Genomic DNA, 16,217 nt, shown 5'->3' with positions numbered 1-16,217 from the left:
CGCGTCCGCCATCCGTCATTTTGGCCACGTCGTTCGCCGTCTTGACCATTGACACACTAATCCACCGAGTCGAATGAATCTTCGTCGACCCCGCCATGCTCAAATGTTTCAGGGACGGGTATCTCGTCGCCGTCATCCAAGTCAACAACCTTCCTCGCCCCTGCGCCTACCCTTGCCTGATGTCCCGAATGTAGAGTTAGTCCTGGCGGTAGTATCTTATCGTGCCCTTCGCCCTCATAACTCCCATGCTCACTCTGTGTCCCAGTCCCTTCACTCAGTGGACCATCTATATGATGCCCATTCCCACCTTCTGCATGACCACTGTCCACAATGCCTTCAATGGGTGCTCCATTCGCGTCCGTGCCATGAGTGTTGTTGTTCGTGATAGGAGTAGTGGTCTTCTTCTTTCCAAATCCCTTCTTTCCCTTTCCTGCCATCTTTGCTTTCTCCAACAATCGACGACGCTCGGCTCGTGCTTTCCTCTCCTCGCGTACCTTTCTATCATAGAGGCGGGAAAGGTACTCAGGCCATTCGCCAAAGATGGCCTCGTATTCACAAAATTGACAAACCCAGATTTCCTTCGGTTCCGAATTCTGAGGGCGAGGCTTGCGGGTGCGCGGCGGCGGGAGACGACTCGATGATGGTGTCTTCTTGGGAGGGTTAGGTTTCGGAGGAGGAGGTGCTTGAGGTGCTGACATGGAAGTAGGTGGCATTTGGTGTGAAGGACCTGGAGCTTCAGGGATTGGCGGGGGAATATAACTGTGAGGAACAGGTGTTGGGAGGTTCTTGGCAATGGGGCTCTCGCAGACAAATGAAAAGTCACCCTCCGGGACAATGCCGTTCTCACCATCAACTCCAACGGCCGCATGACGATCTTTGGAGGGGGTGACAGCAGGGTTGGCCGGAGAAAGAGGAACTGAAGTACCTCGAGTGCTTGTCCGGCGACGTGAGCCACTGGCAGTACGGCCTACGCCACCAACGCCTTGGTAGGAGACCGATGCACCAGATCCACCAGTGTTCGAGCCGCCCTGTGCAGCAAATCCCGGGATCTTGCGCTTCTTTTTGTTAGATGCGTTCGCCTCTGACCAATCGCAGCATCCACGGGAGCAGTGACGGCAGTTATCTGCCGCATCCAGATCCCCCTCCGAATCCGAGCTGTCAAATATGACCTCTTGGCGGCCAGGAGTCAGTTGCTGCTGAGCTGGAGACTGATATTGTACGGCTGAAAGGGGTACTGGAAGCCCGTCTCTCGTACGGATGGATGCAGTGGAGGTGTATGCGTTGGGACTAGGCGAAGAAGCGGGCGGAGGAGGATAGTTTCCGTCAACTGGAGGGTAGGTATACGGCAGGTGAAATAGCGGTGTTCGACTGGGAGTGGATGGACCACCGACAAGTCCTGCCTTTCCAGCCTCAGGTGACGAGGTCGCCGAGGCAGGAGGTACCCTTCTCTTGGGCATAGGCAAGATCAAACGATGGGGGTAGTTTGGCGAAGTCTGAACACCCGGATGAGCCGTGTTGTTATGAACTGGTCCGGGGCCAGTTTGCCCAGCAGAACCGGCAGCAGCATACTGTGCCGGCGGAAGAGGGGGCGCTGGAGACATGGTCCGTCGATCTCTGGAGATGCAAGACCCTATATTCAGCGGTTTCAACTGTGCAAAACAGTCAGAAATAGAAGCTTGAAATGTGCTGGTGTATCAACAGATGGCTTACATGAGTAACTGTCGGAGTTGGAGTTGGCCGTTGGTTCGTTCAAGTTCGTTGCCTCTTGCCGGTGTGACTGCTTACGAACTCCAAAAATCCAAGTGACGATTGAGAGGTCACATAAGATAGCCTGACCAACGCCAGAACAAGTTTAAGAGAGCGTTACTCGAAAATCAAAATATTACAAGGTTCTGCTACAAGAATACGGGTTTCTGTCACGTGCTTTCCTTGAGTTTAGACCCCCGCCGCTTACCCAGCTGCAGTAACAAGCTCAAGGGTGAATGCGCTGCTTCGATCCCTCCACCAGCTGAAGTACACCGTCGCAGACATCCAGCATTCAGTCACAAGAAACAGATAGACCAGTGCATACATCCTGCCAGAGGCTGACTGAATCTGACCTTTGGACGATGGGTAAAGCTCGTTGGAATCATGTCGCAGCGGATTCACTGACCGGTGTCGCAGCGACAACATCGCCACGCCGCCCATTCCGTTCGGAGGCAAACCCTTCTTTGACTCAAGAAGACAACATGTCATCTCTATCCACACTTACCACACCTCCAGAAACTCTGGCTCCCGACGCGCCGGTCGATGAAGAGAGCGAAGTAACTCGCTGTATCTGCGGTCTTGCCGACCAACGCGCCGAAGAGGAGCTCGATGTCGATCCGTCGCAGATGATTGCTTGTGAGGGATGCGGTGTGTGGCAGCATTGCCAATGTGTTGGCATTGCAGATGAGAGCCAGGTTGAGGGAAAGGTGTATTGGTGTGAGGAGTGTAGGCCGGACTTGCATCGCATTGTGAGAAGCGGAAGGTAGTGTCAGAAAGTTCGCGCTGAAAGAGCAAAGCTAACGATTGGATACAGGCATAAAAGGTCACGATACAATCTTGCCGCCGCCGACATTGAACAACAAGCCGCCGTCGAAGCCGAGAACAAAGCAGCAGCCCGGGCTTCTCCCCGTGAAGTCAAATCGCCCAAAGATTCCATGCCGCAAGGCCGCTCGCACAGTCCCAAACGCCGCTCGACTATGAATTCTCGCGATGCCGGTTACGAAGCCGCTATCCAGGCTTCGCTTCTTGAAGCCGAACGTCAGGAACGTCGGAATCGCGGAAAGAAGCGCGGCCCGGATGATACTGAAACCTTCAAATCCGACGGTAGGAGGATGAGGGAGGATAGAGAAGATGCTTCGCGTAAGAGGAAGAATGGAAGAGGCGATGAAGATGAAGAGGAGTTTGGGGTGCATGACGAGCGGCAACCGAAGAAGAAAAGAAAGCCACCGATGGAGCGGGAGAGTACTAAGCCAGAAGCGAAAAAGAGCCACAAGAAGGGTGCAGGGAAGAAGAAGGACGATGGTCATCGTGAGTTCCTTCAATACCTCGCCCAGAATCTGGCTAACGACGAAGTATAGTGAGTGATGGTTCAGACGCAACAATCCACTCGTCTCGTTCAAAGCCGGTGCTGGTTGCAACATCAACCGCCGCAACCGCACCGGTTGCCTCTCCGTCCCATACCAAACGTCGCGGTGGCCCAGGCAATCGTGGTAAAGCCCGAAACAACGCATCGATCAATGTTGAATCGAATCACGAATCTAGCGAAAAATTGGCAAAACCGCGCGTAGTTACCGGGAAGATGAGCATGCAGGAAATGCGCAAGCGCGTTGCTGGTATCATTGAATTCATCCATCGCACACAAGTTGAGATGGCGCAGGAACGCGAGGATAGGAAGAAGTTGCTTGAGAAAGCACGAGCACAGAATGGTGGAAAGGTAGTGATGGAGCTAACCGAAGCCGAGGCTGGAAATGCTGATGCCGTTGCTGCGATTGAAACTGCGGGTGTGTTGGTGAAGGAGGAAGGAGGAGGTGCAGCCACGCAGGCTTTGGCGGAAGTTGAAGAGAAGAGGGAGAGCTTGTACATGATGGATCAGCTGACAAGAGATTTGTTAATGTGGGAGCAGAGATTTGGCAGGGTTGGGGATAAGCTCTGATACCTTCCGTTTTTGACACTCTGCTTCAAAGCATGGTGAGTGCAACTACGCTGGCTGGTACGGTATAGGATTGTGTTTTGGCGTTTTTCTTGGTATTTCATTCGTATTTGCTATTATGCTTATGCATCATAATATTTATTATCCTGCTCTTGCAAAATCAGTTATTAGCGGTAGTCAAAATTGAGAATAGTGGACTTCTAAAGTGGGGTAGTCAAACCTCTGTAAAATTTACAGAGAATTAGATTATAATCCAGAGCATAATACGCCAAGGTCTGACCAACCCTTACAAAACATAGACAGAGTATTTTTTCAGCAGAAGGTTAGCTCCCGCTCACGTGAATATCCATGGTGGTGTGTTTGCCTCGAGGCAGGTTGAGCGACGTGGCTACGCAGATCATGCACAAACCCTGAGTGATACCTGCAGAAATTTCCTAATTGGACGCATCCGCTGGCCCATACTCAATTGTTTTTTGAGCAATTATTTTCATGACCCTGCTCGAGCACCTTAAAAAAAGTAAAAAAATAATCAATGTTTATGCATAGTTGCCCTGGCAGCCGCGCGATTAAAAATCTACCAGTTATTTTTTGCAGAGGTTTGACTACCCCCAATATAAGAGAGAATAGGAAAGAGGAGGAAAAAGAAGGAAAGAAAAGGAATAAAAGGCCAGAAAATAAAAGCAGATCAAACTTTGGTAGTCAGAATAAGGGCCATTATTGGCTTTTGAGCGGAAATCCTATAGGAATCTTTTGAACTTTAACTTTGACTACTCCTATTGTTGCAGCTCCTTTGATGTTCCCGCCAATATATTGCGCATGGTACCACGCCACATGCGCCATGGTAATTGCAGCACCGCTCGGTGATTCCCTGGGCACTGTCGGTCGGACCTCACAACCGAATTGTCCAGAAGATGATGATCTCCATATGCCTGTGCGATATCTACCCATACATTGTACAGGATCGATCGCAAGAATGGCAAAAGTGCTGTCCACCTCTTTCTATATCCTCGACATGCGGTGGTTGTGCTGTACGTGTGGTGGTAACAGTTACTCTGTGTACAACAAATGCATTTATATACAGTAGCGCCTGCGGAAGGTCAAACTTGCCAGGCACAGGTATGAACGCGACTTCATGGTGATTGAGAACTTGTGCTAACAAACTGAGTTACACGAACATACTTATTGCTACTGTATCGGCCAGGATACTCATAATACATTTTGTTCTATACTTGGGGGCAAGAGTTTTAACTAAATCTGGGAATAAGGGCAATTTGGTCCATGGCCAAGACTAAACCTGCCCTATGATGCGAGTTGTCAAGGATTAAACCCATTCAGTCCTAACAAAAGGTGTGATCCATGTCATATTGTGGATTAGACAAGGATTACATATGGATCATGGCAGTTAGTGTGGTTTACAAATCATGTGACGGAAACATGGATCATAGTCCTTGACATTATCATGGATTACGGCCTGGAAAGAAATTCCACTCTTTATGCCATCATACAGAGACATGATTAGCAAACATGTTATCATGATGATGTCACAACATTCCTATTGGATTCAGCGTTTGGCTGTGTGTGGCTGTGCCGAAATGCGAACATGTAGACCAGAGCCCGACCACCACTTGAGAAATTTCCGAAAATCTTTCAAGTCACCACAAACAAAATCAAAGTCAGGTATGCTACAAGATACTTCTCTTTGACTGAGCTTATGCTAACATGTTGAGTTATGGACCTATGATAGTGCTACCATGGCCATTAGGATACTCATGATACACTTCATTTTCTCGCATTTGCCCCCAATTTGTAGGAACTTTCCGGATTTTTCATGAATCTTACATGACATAATCATGAATTAGACCCAAAAAGTCATGGATTATGCCTGATCATATCAAGCAATGGGTGCGCAAAAGCCTGCGAGAATCAAGCATAATCCATGACAAAAAATCAAGGATTAATCCCACTTTTTTTGTCCACGATTAGTTTTGACGTAGGGACATTATCACATTATCAAGTACGTTGATTGTGTATATATAAAGCAGGATGCCCCTCTTCGTTGCATTCTTGAAGGCAGTTTTCTGTAGCAAGCCCTTTATTAGAGGTGTTATTTTTGCAATTCCTGAGGTAGTCTAAATGCACTTCTCCCTACGTTCGTGAGAATTATGGATTACCAAATGCCGTTTTAACCATGATTGTGTTCTGGATCTTGAGATCCAAATCACGATTGTGGCCTTCCATGTCTCCCCTACGAAGTGACAAAGTATGCGTTACGAAGTTTGGGACTCCCAAGACGAGGTTATGGGAATCTCGGAACAAAAGTGCGGGACGTGACCCTCTATGGCATGGGTTCACAGAACTTATTATGGGAATCCCAGAATGAATCCCAGAATGAATCCCAGAATGAATTTCAGAACATGGGTGTAAAGTTCGATTATGGAATATGCTGTATGGTAGTAGTATGCTGTTCACGTTCCCGCCTGCCGCCCGCCGCTGGCCGCTCGACACAATGTATCCTCAGGTATCCTCCTCTGATCTCCTCTCACCTCCGCCGCTTACCTCCTCTGTCCACCATGCTGTTGATACTTGAGGGAGTGTTGGCTAGTCTAGATAGTGGCCTTGGGGGGCAACGCCGTCGCTGGGGGGGCACGATATCCATCCAGGTGGAGCATTTGCAGAAGTTGAGGAAAGTGCTGAGCTTCCTGAGCGCCGAAGTGACGAAGGGACAGGAGAATCTTCATGTGTGAAATGGTCCTCAAATATGCTGGACTCCGGGTACGTCTGCGATTCCATCTCCATCAGTCTGGCTTTGGCGTTATTCCTGTGCGCAGCGACAGCCAGCACACGCTTTTTATCCCCAGCAACAGGTGCTAAGTCGTTGTCAGGCTCTGAATGCTTCTGTTTCACTCTCTGGCTAAAATTTGTGGGCACAGGGCGAGCATCAAATGGGTGAGAACTGATTTTGCGCTGCTTCGCCGGAGGTCTGGGAGGTACTGGTGGGTGAGCTGATCCGAGTTGACCAGGTGGTGGACGAGCGAGCCCAACAGCACGTCGCTTACCCTTATCGGATGAAGCGAGATCAGATGTGAACTCGGCCAAGGCCTTACAGCCACGAGATGCGTAGTTGATAACCGTTCCATCCGCCAAACGGGTCAGAACTGGAGTCGGAGTCGGAGTCGGATTTGAAGTCAGAGTTGGACTTGGACGTACTAAAGACGCAAATACACTTGATCCCAAGCGCAATGGCGATGCTATGAGCCGAGTTGCAGTGCGAGGGATCAACAGCAGACCACTACTCCCTTGGGCAGGACCAAGGGGTTAGGCGTACGAGCGCTGACTGAGTAACAAGTACATGTCTTACTCACTCAAGAGTCAAATCCCATATTTTTTCAAGTCGTAGGGCAGTAACTTTATTTGGAGGCCTTTCAAACGGAAAAATCATGATTCAAACACGATTTCCCTGGCAGAAACCCCAGACAAAATCGTGGATTACGATCCTTGACATTATGAATTGAACCTAATAAAGATTTCATAGGTTAGGGGTAGTCAAGCTTAGTAGACTCTAAGCAGTATTAAATTCTGATTCTTGCAATCATAGTTTCTCGAGTTTGATCACCCCTACATATGCATGTACTATGCATAATTATTCTAGTCTTCGCTTTTTGTTACCCCCCCACATGATCTGCTTATAGTTTGATAAATTGTTATCATACATCCAGTTTTGAGAGGTGACAAAAACAAGTCATATTTGGGTCTCATGTAGCGCGCGGTTACGATGACAACAAACGACTATAATTTAAGCGGATGATTTCTTACCAAGGTTTGACTACCCTATTACAATCCCAGATAAAATTATGGATCATCACTGCCAGAAAAAAAGTCGCAGCAAAGTACCTTACAAATTACGAAAAGAACATCTATATGCGTTGAGTTATTTTATCCCTACGGTCGTGAGTATCATGTATTTCAGGACCCAAACCACAATTTTGATCTGCATAATCCACGATGTTATTGGGGGTAGTCAATCCTCTACAAACTTTACAGCGAATCAGATTATAGTTCAGGGGATAATACGCTAAGGTCTGACCAACCCTTGCAAAACATAGACAGATTATTTTTTCAGCAGGCATGCTCACGTGAATATCCATGGTGGTGAGTTTGCCTCGAGACAGGTTGAGCAACGTGGCTACGCAGATCATGCGCAGACCCTGGGTGATATCTGCATGAATTTCCTAATTGGGCGCATCCGCTCGCCCTAGGCGATTATTTTTTAAGTGATTATTTTTACGACCCTGCTCGTCGTTCTCGTAAAAATAATCGATGTTTATGCATAGTAGCCATGGCAACCGCGCGATTAAAACTTACGCGATTATTTTTTGTAGAGGATTGACTACCCCCATTGCGCGTAACCCGCAACTTTGTTCAGGATGATCCAGGTAAAAGTCGTGGGAAAATGCGACATAAGCTGAGCAAAATTTACAGTACTACTGGGTCAAAAGAGTGAGATTATGAGGCACGGGAGATTTATTTGGTATCCTATGTACTAACATTCTGACCCATATGGCCATTGTTTATAACTGTCGTAGCTGTTCAAATACCCAAAATAACTCTCCTTTGCCTCATAATCTCACTCTTCTGGTCTATAGAACTGCGATTGTTTCCTGGATTATGCAGAATAAAGTCATGGACTATGCGGGATAAAAATCGTGGCTTGGGTCCCGAAATCCACGATTCTGAATCATGGATCAACCGGGAATTAATAACATGATTCTCACGAACGTAGAGAGGTGTGGGCGTGTTTGTTATGTGGCATTTCAGTCATAATGTATAAATAATGCCTGATGGAACCTGCCATGATATGGAGCATCTTTTAGAGGCCCACCTAGTGAATGTTGGGCATTATAGTGCCTAAGAACTCGGGTTGATCTCCTAATTGGTTGTCACAAAGCATAGCCCCGAGCGACCTTCTGGGTTACGGACAGACACGTCCCGTATATACATAGCTGTAGCTGTCATGATCAATCCGATGGCACCCGGGGCATACGCATCGATAACTCGACTCGTCATCAATTGCAAACTCGGCACATTGGAGTCTGAGGTTCCGAGTCAATATTGAGGCCTTTGATGTTTTGATGCTGTAGCTCCCTTTGCCCACACTCGACCCGGTTTCATCTCGTTCCCCTTCCTCTCGTGCCCACTGGGTTCGTACACACCAGCTGACAGACCAACTAGGAGCTGACCTGCGGGTATAGTCGTGTTCTAAAGTCATGCGAATCACGTGTGGGTATGCGCATCCGAAAAAAGGTAGCAAACGTCGAAACAAAAAACCCTTCATACTCGACAACCAGGGGCCTAGGAGACCAGGACGCGTCATCATATGGTAGGTAAACGAGTTCATGATATGGTGCGCACTCTGGTTCTTCACAATTCGCTCCGTGGTCAGCCTGTGAGTGACATTGCTGAATGGACCGAAAAGCACAAGTCTACCGTTTACAGAATTAAGAACCAGTATGTCGTTTGCCTTCTCAATATCCTTCAGCATACGCTCCGTAAGGTTGTTACCGTACTTCTTTTCGCCTTTATCCTTGCGTCCACCCTTATTCTCATTGGGTAGATCACCGTCGAATTCACCGCTGGTACCGTCGGCAGGTCTCAGGTCTGAAATCAGTCTTGAGCGTAATATGAACAGCCCACTTCTTCCCTTTACCTGCCCCATGCTGTTGAAGGTCTGCAACGGTCTCCTTCTATTGCTCGAAGTCTTCAGCGGAGCGCAGTCGAGACATCAAGGATTTTGTCGAACCGCAGATGATCTGGTACGCAACGTCAAGGGCATGGTCGGAAGCGGAGATGTCTTCAGGGCAGAGAGGATCGTTCTGCAAGTCCACTCGTCATCATCGGACGCTTGAATCACGTCTCGAATTGCTGGAGACGCTGGGTGTAGGTTGACAGGTTTTGCTGCGCGGGAACCGCGGTGGGGCAGTAGCTGGTGGTGGCACCTCGACGGTGTGCCGAATCCGGGGTTTTGAGGCACGAGAAGATGCCCTCCGTTGACCTGGCTCAGGATCGACCTCAACCATCAATCCTAGACCTTTAGTCGTCGAGTACTAAGGGTTTTTGTTCTCGGGGTCTACAACTTTTTCCCCGCACATGCGCGCTACACGTGATTCGCATGACTTTAGAACTCGACTATAAGCTGAATAACTACTCAGCGCGGCTGAAAATGAAGAATATCGAAGCAAACCTTTGGCTAAGCAAGTACCATTGTATTCTACATTCCAAGTCTGTAGGTGTGAACAGGATCATGGGCAGTCTCCGGAAGAACCTTCTCCGGTCTCTCTCGCAGCTGCCGACAATGGATGCCTCATGACTTCAGACCGCGCTCTCCCGAATTAGGCGTGCGGACGTACGTCCGAACTGCACGGCGGTCGACCTCCAGGAAGACAAGAAAGGTGGAAATGCTCAGAAATTTCAAGGCAACGAAGGTGAGCTTGACTGTTTGGCACGTTGTTGGCCAGGAAGCATGCTGATACGAGATCAGACTGTTCGTATTCGTTCCTTCGTGCGGTCTTGGCCTCAAACCCTTCACCGCTCCTCGGCGCGACAATTCAGCACCTATGACAGCAATGCCTCGCCGAAACCAACAGAAGAGCATAAACCCTTGCGCAGCCGAACCTCTTTTACCAACTCCTTATGGTCGACTCGTCTTCAAGCCATGCGTCAGGCCGAAGAGTCAACGAAGCGGAAATTGATCCCCAAGCGCATGGCGGAGAGTTACGTCGAAGGTGTTCTGTATGTATCTTGTCTCACTTTTCCTCTCAGGAAGCTTACATTTTGTATACAGTCCTTTTTCGAGCGATGCGGAGATGCGCGAAGACTATCAAAACACGTGGGGCGGACTGCGGTTGGGAAAACTCTTCGAGGATCTGGACGCTTTATCTGGGATGATTGCCTACAGACATTGCGAAGATGGCGACGTCCATACCCTACCATTACGAATTGTCACAGCTAGTGTCGATCGGATTGATTTGCTGAACCCTTTGACTGCGGATAAAGACTTGAAGCTGGTATGCGAATCATGGACCGGGTATAGACAACGTCAGGAGCTGACAAGCGACGCAGTCGGGACACGTGGCATATGTCGGAAAATCGTCGATGAACATAACGATCAGAGTGGAGGAACTACCCGAAGACGGCGACGTGTCAAAATCCACCCCGATCTTGCTATCGAACTTCACGATGTAAGTCATGAGCCCGGATGCTACACGCGTCAGCAACTAATGATGACTTGCAGGGTTGCACGCGACCCATTAACCAATAAACCCGTGTCGATCAACCCTCTACATGTCGAATCTGAAAAGGAGAAGCTGATCGCCAGCCTTGGCAATGAGAATCGGAAGCGTGCCTCATACCATCGTAGTCACGCTTTATCTCGAGAACCGCCGACGCAGGAAGAAGTTGCACGTATCCACTCAGTATGGCTAGGTCAGGAGCATCTGGATAGTATGACACATGATCCCTTTCACGTTCAGCCCTCAAGATCCCCCGATCAGATTACGCCAGCAGAGACTGCTCTAAGGCGAGTGAATATCTGTCATCCTCAAGGTATGTTTTCCGTACCCATGCGACGAGTCCTTACTTGCTGATGCGGTACACAGAGCGCAATATTCACAACAATGTGTTTGGAGGTTATCTCATGCGTGAGTCATTCGACCTTGCTCATGCAACCGCGACTCTTTTTGCTCATGCTCGACCTATCTTCACCTCTTCCTCCTCCATTGCTTTCCAGAAGCCTGTACCAATCGGTTCTATACTCGATTTTCACTCACGAGTAGTGTACTCTAATGTCGACAGGGGCAGCTTTTCCGTTTCAGTCTCTGCTGAGGTTATCGATCCGCTCACTGGCGAACGGCAAACCACTTGCGTCTTCCATTATGCTTTCAGAGTAAAGGATGAGAAGAAGGGCACACTGAAACAGATTGCTGCTGTCAACTACGGAGATGCGATGAGGTCTGTGATGGCGCTGAGAAGAGAGCAGCAGTCCGGAGGAGCAGAGAAAGAGCGGCAGTTCGAGGAATTTGAGAAAGGTCGTTTTGATCCGAAAGCGTAGCTCAAATATATCATTTAGCCGGTGTGGTCGATCCCATATTGCATTGATGTCAGCTGCTCATGCGGTAACGACAGCAGTATGTATTAGGGAGTTCTTTCTAGGAATGGAGGATACAGTACACTATTGATTATCATCTCCGCTGGCAATGCACCTCTCAGGTATGAAACTTAGTATCGCCATGGTTTAAAGGATTTATGCTTAGGCGTAGGTGAAGGTCTAACTAGGAAATGATCTAAATGATGCGATTGTTGAGATGATAAGTGGCAAAGAGTCTAGTCTAAGGGAACCTACGGTACAAGAGCGCCTGTACATAATATAGAGGTTAACTCCTGTTCGCACCTACCAGCTGGCGTGAATCGATCAGCAATAGATCCTCGTTCTCACCCAGTGCAACAGTCATGACTGAATCTCCATTCCCAATTCCAACCAGATGTCTCTTTAACCCGGTAGCCACAATGAACTAAAGAATGTCTCTGTGCGATGTGGGAAAGAAAAGTGCACAGCCCTTCTCAGGTGTTACCCGCTCCCCCACACGTTCTTGGGACTACACCTTTATGGCCTCATCTCACAGTCCGTACCTGTCCTCAGCGAGATATGACATCTTCGGAAGAGCGACTTCCTGTGAGATTTTAATGACATAGTGCGAAGCCCCAGGCGGATTTAGAAAACCAACCTTGGGTGAGAAAGCCCAGCTATGACGAAAGGTCTGTCACACCGTCCCACGGTGCTTCAGCCGCCCTGCAATAATCACTGAGGGTCGTCAGATTTAAATGTAGCGAGTTCGCTGAAATGACGTTTAAATGACGTTTAAATGGAGGTTTAGACGGTTTGTTTCTGATCACCCACGCTTGAACGTAGGTGCTTAAACCTCGCTGAAAACCGCCCTAGGGTTAGGTTTCAAGTGGCTAAGGAGGCTAGGTTAAGGGTCTTGATCATTCCACACCGCTAAATCTTCAAACCACGCCCCCGCGCGCCGAAAATTGAGGAGATCAGAGCATAACAACCACACAAAACAGCATTAAACTCAGCTGTAGGAGACAGAAATGGATCCTCCACCTGATGCCTCTTTCCCTACCCTGGAAGAGCTCAAGAATTATGGCCAGGCCTGGGCCAAGCCCCGTGGCTATGCCATTTCAACTGAGCGATCCAAACCCGGCAAAGTATGGCTAAAATGTACCCGTGGCGGCGAGTATAGAAATCGCCATAATCTTGACCGCACTTCCCGTCAGCGCAAATCAAACCACAAGGCCCAGGGCTGCCCTTTCAAGCTTGTTGGCAAGCTCTCTGGGATAACAGGAGATTGGGAGTTATCGACAAAGAACGGGGAGCACAACCATGAGCCCGTAATCGATCCCACGGCACTCCCCCAGCACAGGAAACTCACAGCCACCCAGATCAAAGACACTGAGAGGATGACGAAGGCAGGTGCGCTGCCTAGGACTATTGCCGTGGCCCTACGCGAGGACCCGGAGGGCAACCCAGACTTTTTGCGCCGCAACATCTACAACGCCAAGCGCGACCTTCGCGTCAAGAATCTTGCCCGGCGTACACCCATTGTTGCCTTGTTAGACAAACTCGAAGAAGAAGGCCTGCCTTTCCGGAAGAGGGTGGACAACGAAAATCGCATTACCGGCCTAATCTTCACCCACCCACAATCTATCAGTTTCACGAAACGCTTTCGAAATGTCTTCGTCATGGATTGCACCTACAAAACCAACAAGTTTGAGATGCCCCTCCTTCATATTGTCGGGATGACTTGTTGCAACACTTCGTTCACCTCAGCATTGTGCTTCCTCTCTAGGGAGACTCGGGAGGACTATCTCTGGGCAATGTGTATGTACTCGGAGCTGATGGATTACTTTACACCTCTTGTCATCGTCACGGACCGCGAGCTTGCCCTTATGCATGCAAATGATAAGGTATTCCCCACCGCCGCCAAATTGTTATGTCGTTGGCACATTGAGAAGAATGTGGTGACGAACTGCAAAAGTGCATTCCGCACTAAGGAGGAATGGGATGGTTTCTTCAATACCATGCAGGAGCTCATGAAATCCTTGACGGAGGAGAAGTTCGAGGAGAATCTCGCTGATTTGATGCGTGATTACGAGAGGTATGGGACTGTTACTTCATACGTCGAGACCCTTCTCCCCTACAAGACTTACTTTGTCTCCGCCTGGGTTGAGCGTGTCACTCACCTCGGATCGTCAGTCTCTTCCCGTGCTGAAGGTGCTCACAAGTGTCTCAAAGGTCACATTGGAGTCAGCACAGGCAATCTCTTGACCGTCGTGGATCATTCCCGGGCATTCATGGAGGAACAACACAAGGAGATAATAGGGAAGATAGCCAACGAGAAGGTGAGTGTTCCACCGACTTTGGGCGCTTTCTTCGCCGATATCAAGTACAAGGTTTCGGGCTTCGCATTGGGGTTGATTGAGGAGCAGTACATTCTCGCACGTCGTTCGCTCGCCACCAATTTCACCCTTTCGACCTGCCGTGGTTACCTGAAGAGGGTTTTCGGTTAACCCTGTGCGCATGCAATCACTGAAGCATTGGCCGACGACCGGGTCTTGACAATGCACGACATACACAAGCACTGGCATCTTGTCCTCGACGAGAACTACATTGAGGCACCCACATTGGACACAACTCAGCAGCAAGTCCGAGACCCGCCCTTCAGTACCGCCAGAGGACGTCCGAGGGGATCTCAAAATCGATCCCGCAACATCCCACTCAGCTCAACTCAGCGAGACCCAAGCGCATTTGAGATCGTTGAAGCATCAAGAAGACTCTGTGGTTTTTGCAGCCGGCCCGGGCATGATCGGAGGACATGTGAGCTCCGTAACGTGCAGATGCCAAGCCAAACTCCGGTTCCAAGTGGTACGGTGGATGATGGCTACTCTCAACCATGGTTTGTGCCGTCCTACAACCCCCTCGACGCTCCTCTGATGCCCTTCCACGGTCTACCCGCCTTACAGCCTCGCTTCGATTACCCTCCCCAATCGGGGCATCCAGTTCAAGGACCCTCAGTCGGCTATTCATTGCCCCCGATGGCATCTATGGCTGGTGGAAACCTTCCCATGGGTGCTCCGGGGCATTAAAGGTTTTACGGGCCTCCTCCGGGCCCGCCTAGGAATTATTTTGGTCCATATGGACCTTGATGGAAGCGTAGGAGCGTCAGGAATTTATTTGTGTACATATCGCTACTGTAAATAATTTTATTCCTCTTGTTTCTGCTCTGATCTCCTCAATTTTCGGCGCGCGGGGTGTGGTATTGAACAAACGGGGGTTTGGAATGATCAGGACCCCTAGGTTAAACCGCAAAAAGTTAGATTTGCCCGGAAAACTCTAACCCCTGAATACCCGACCTAACTCCATTAAGGATGTCGAGTGAACTCCCTAACCACCATCGACAAAAACCTCTCCCAGTTCAACACTCGCTACAGCTTCTATTAGCTAGCATATACTCCAGCATACAGCCCCAGTTTCATCATGGGCCAGTCGAACCAGACTCAACTCTCCGCTGCCGCGGATGCTAGGCAGCGCAAGAAGGATTCAGCTACTGCTGAGAGCCGTGGAAGCTTTCGACGGACGATGCAGATCACGGTTTCCCTCAGTTCACAAGTGGAACCGTGACGCATAAAAACAAGATGGCAGGAGTGAAAGCCGATGTTCAGGGGTTGGTACGACAAGTATTGCGACGAAGATGTTACCGGTGCACTTAAGGATTCGTCCGGTTTCGACCGGGTCGCCATCAAAAACAAGCATACCACGTTAAATGCAGCCTTCGGTAAAGCAGATGCCATTGCTTGCGCTACAGGAGGTGGTGACCGCGGTAATGGAATTACTCTTAAGGAGAAAATCCTGAAAGTTCGTCCCTTTTACGACGAGCTCGTGGTATTCTTTAAGGATAAACACAACATGCGTCCTCCTGTTCTCCTCGATAAGGACAAAGGTTTGGTGCAGTCCACATACCCCGACGAGTTTATCGAGGATGTCGAAGAAGTCGACATGCACCCTAACGACAACACCGGTCACCATCAGACGCCTGCATTTACTCTAATCAATGTGGACGATGGCGCCACTGACGAGCATGAAGAGACCAATCTACTGGTGGCCCACCCTAGCGCTGCTGCCTGCGCGGTACACAAGAGTCTTTAACACAGTTCACTGATTTGTAACCTTCGACCCTCAATACGACTGCTTCACGTCCCATCTCTCAGCAAACTCAAGCCCTTACGACGCAGACGAAGACTTGATCGTGAAGACTATTGTTGTTAAACGCAAATTCCAAGACGAGCTGATTGTGGAGGAGAGGGAATTTAAAAGGCAGCCCTGCATTCAGGCGAAGCAGGCTAAGCGTGACTCCAAGCATGCCCTTCAGAACCCTCCACCCTAACCTGATTTCTACTCCATCAATGAGGATGCTGAGAATGAAGA

At 49.2% G+C, this 16,217-nt stretch overlaps 6 protein-coding genes across 6 annotated transcripts; 4 read left to right on the top strand and 2 right to left on the bottom strand.

Annotated features, from left to right (window-relative positions):
* Nucleotides 1–10: 10 nt before the first annotated feature.
* SAICODRAFT_32255 (uncharacterized protein) lies at nucleotides 11–1,763 on the bottom strand. Its single transcript, XM_019168162.1, has 2 exons — nucleotides 1,711–1,763; nucleotides 11–1,649 (listed from the first exon to the last, which is right to left on the bottom strand). The coding sequence occupies exon 2, from the start codon at nucleotides 1,599–1,601 to the stop codon at nucleotides 57–59; it is 1,545 nt and encodes a 514-aa protein (XP_019020878.1). The 5' UTR covers nucleotides 1,602–1,649; nucleotides 1,711–1,763; the 3' UTR covers nucleotides 11–56.
* A 239-nt stretch (nucleotides 1,764–2,002) lies between these two features.
* SAICODRAFT_22171 (uncharacterized protein) lies at nucleotides 2,003–3,679 on the top strand (the record flags this gene model as incomplete). Its single annotated transcript, XM_019166525.1, has 4 exons — nucleotides 2,003–2,112; nucleotides 2,164–2,509; nucleotides 2,561–3,054; nucleotides 3,105–3,679. Exons 1-4 carry the CDS (start codon nucleotides 2,109–2,111, stop codon nucleotides 3,677–3,679), a joined length of 1,419 nt encoding a protein of 472 aa, XP_019020877.1. The 5' UTR covers nucleotides 2,003–2,108.
* A 2,595-nt stretch (nucleotides 3,680–6,274) lies between these two features.
* SAICODRAFT_28105 (uncharacterized protein) lies at nucleotides 6,275–7,115 on the bottom strand (the record flags this gene model as incomplete). The annotated part of the gene is made up of 3 exons (XM_019167091.1): nucleotides 6,275–6,831; nucleotides 6,884–6,924; nucleotides 7,039–7,115. The coding sequence occupies 3 exons, from the start codon at nucleotides 7,113–7,115 to the stop codon at nucleotides 6,275–6,277; spliced, it is 675 nt and encodes a 224-aa protein (XP_019020876.1).
* Nucleotides 7,116–9,893: 2,778 nt separating this feature from the next.
* On the top strand, nucleotides 9,894–11,780 carry SAICODRAFT_73921 (Thioesterase/thiol ester dehydrase-isomerase; the record flags this gene model as incomplete). Its single annotated transcript, XM_019170901.1, has 6 exons — nucleotides 9,894–10,155; nucleotides 10,212–10,462; nucleotides 10,515–10,737; nucleotides 10,793–10,911; nucleotides 10,965–11,275; nucleotides 11,329–11,780. The coding sequence occupies exons 1-6, from the start codon at nucleotides 10,030–10,032 to the stop codon at nucleotides 11,778–11,780; spliced, it is 1,482 nt and encodes a 493-aa protein (XP_019020875.1). The 5' UTR covers nucleotides 9,894–10,029.
* Nucleotides 11,781–14,041: 2,261 nt separating this feature from the next.
* Nucleotides 14,042–15,015, top strand: SAICODRAFT_189461 (uncharacterized protein). The gene has a single exon (XM_019166037.1). It carries the CDS (start codon nucleotides 14,354–14,356, stop codon nucleotides 14,876–14,878), a length of 525 nt encoding a protein of 174 aa, XP_019020874.1. The 5' UTR covers nucleotides 14,042–14,353; the 3' UTR covers nucleotides 14,879–15,015.
* Nucleotides 15,016–15,269: 254 nt separating this feature from the next.
* Nucleotides 15,270–15,938, top strand: SAICODRAFT_28103 (uncharacterized protein; the record flags this gene model as incomplete). The annotated part of the gene is made up of 2 exons (XM_019167090.1): nucleotides 15,270–15,409; nucleotides 15,455–15,938. The coding sequence occupies 2 exons, from the start codon at nucleotides 15,270–15,272 to the stop codon at nucleotides 15,936–15,938; spliced, it is 624 nt and encodes a 207-aa protein (XP_019020873.1).
* Nucleotides 15,939–16,217: the final 279 nt, after the last annotated feature.

Source organism: Saitoella complicata, assembly GCF_001661265.1.
Source record: "Saitoella complicata NRRL Y-17804 unplaced genomic scaffold SAICOscaffold_31, whole genome shotgun sequence".
Taxonomy (NCBI): Eukaryota; Fungi; Ascomycota; class Saitoellomycetes; order Saitoellales; family Saitoellaceae; genus Saitoella; species Saitoella complicata.
The sequence above is the reverse complement of the archived record's forward strand: the minus strand, read 5'-3'. Positions and strand labels throughout refer to the sequence as shown.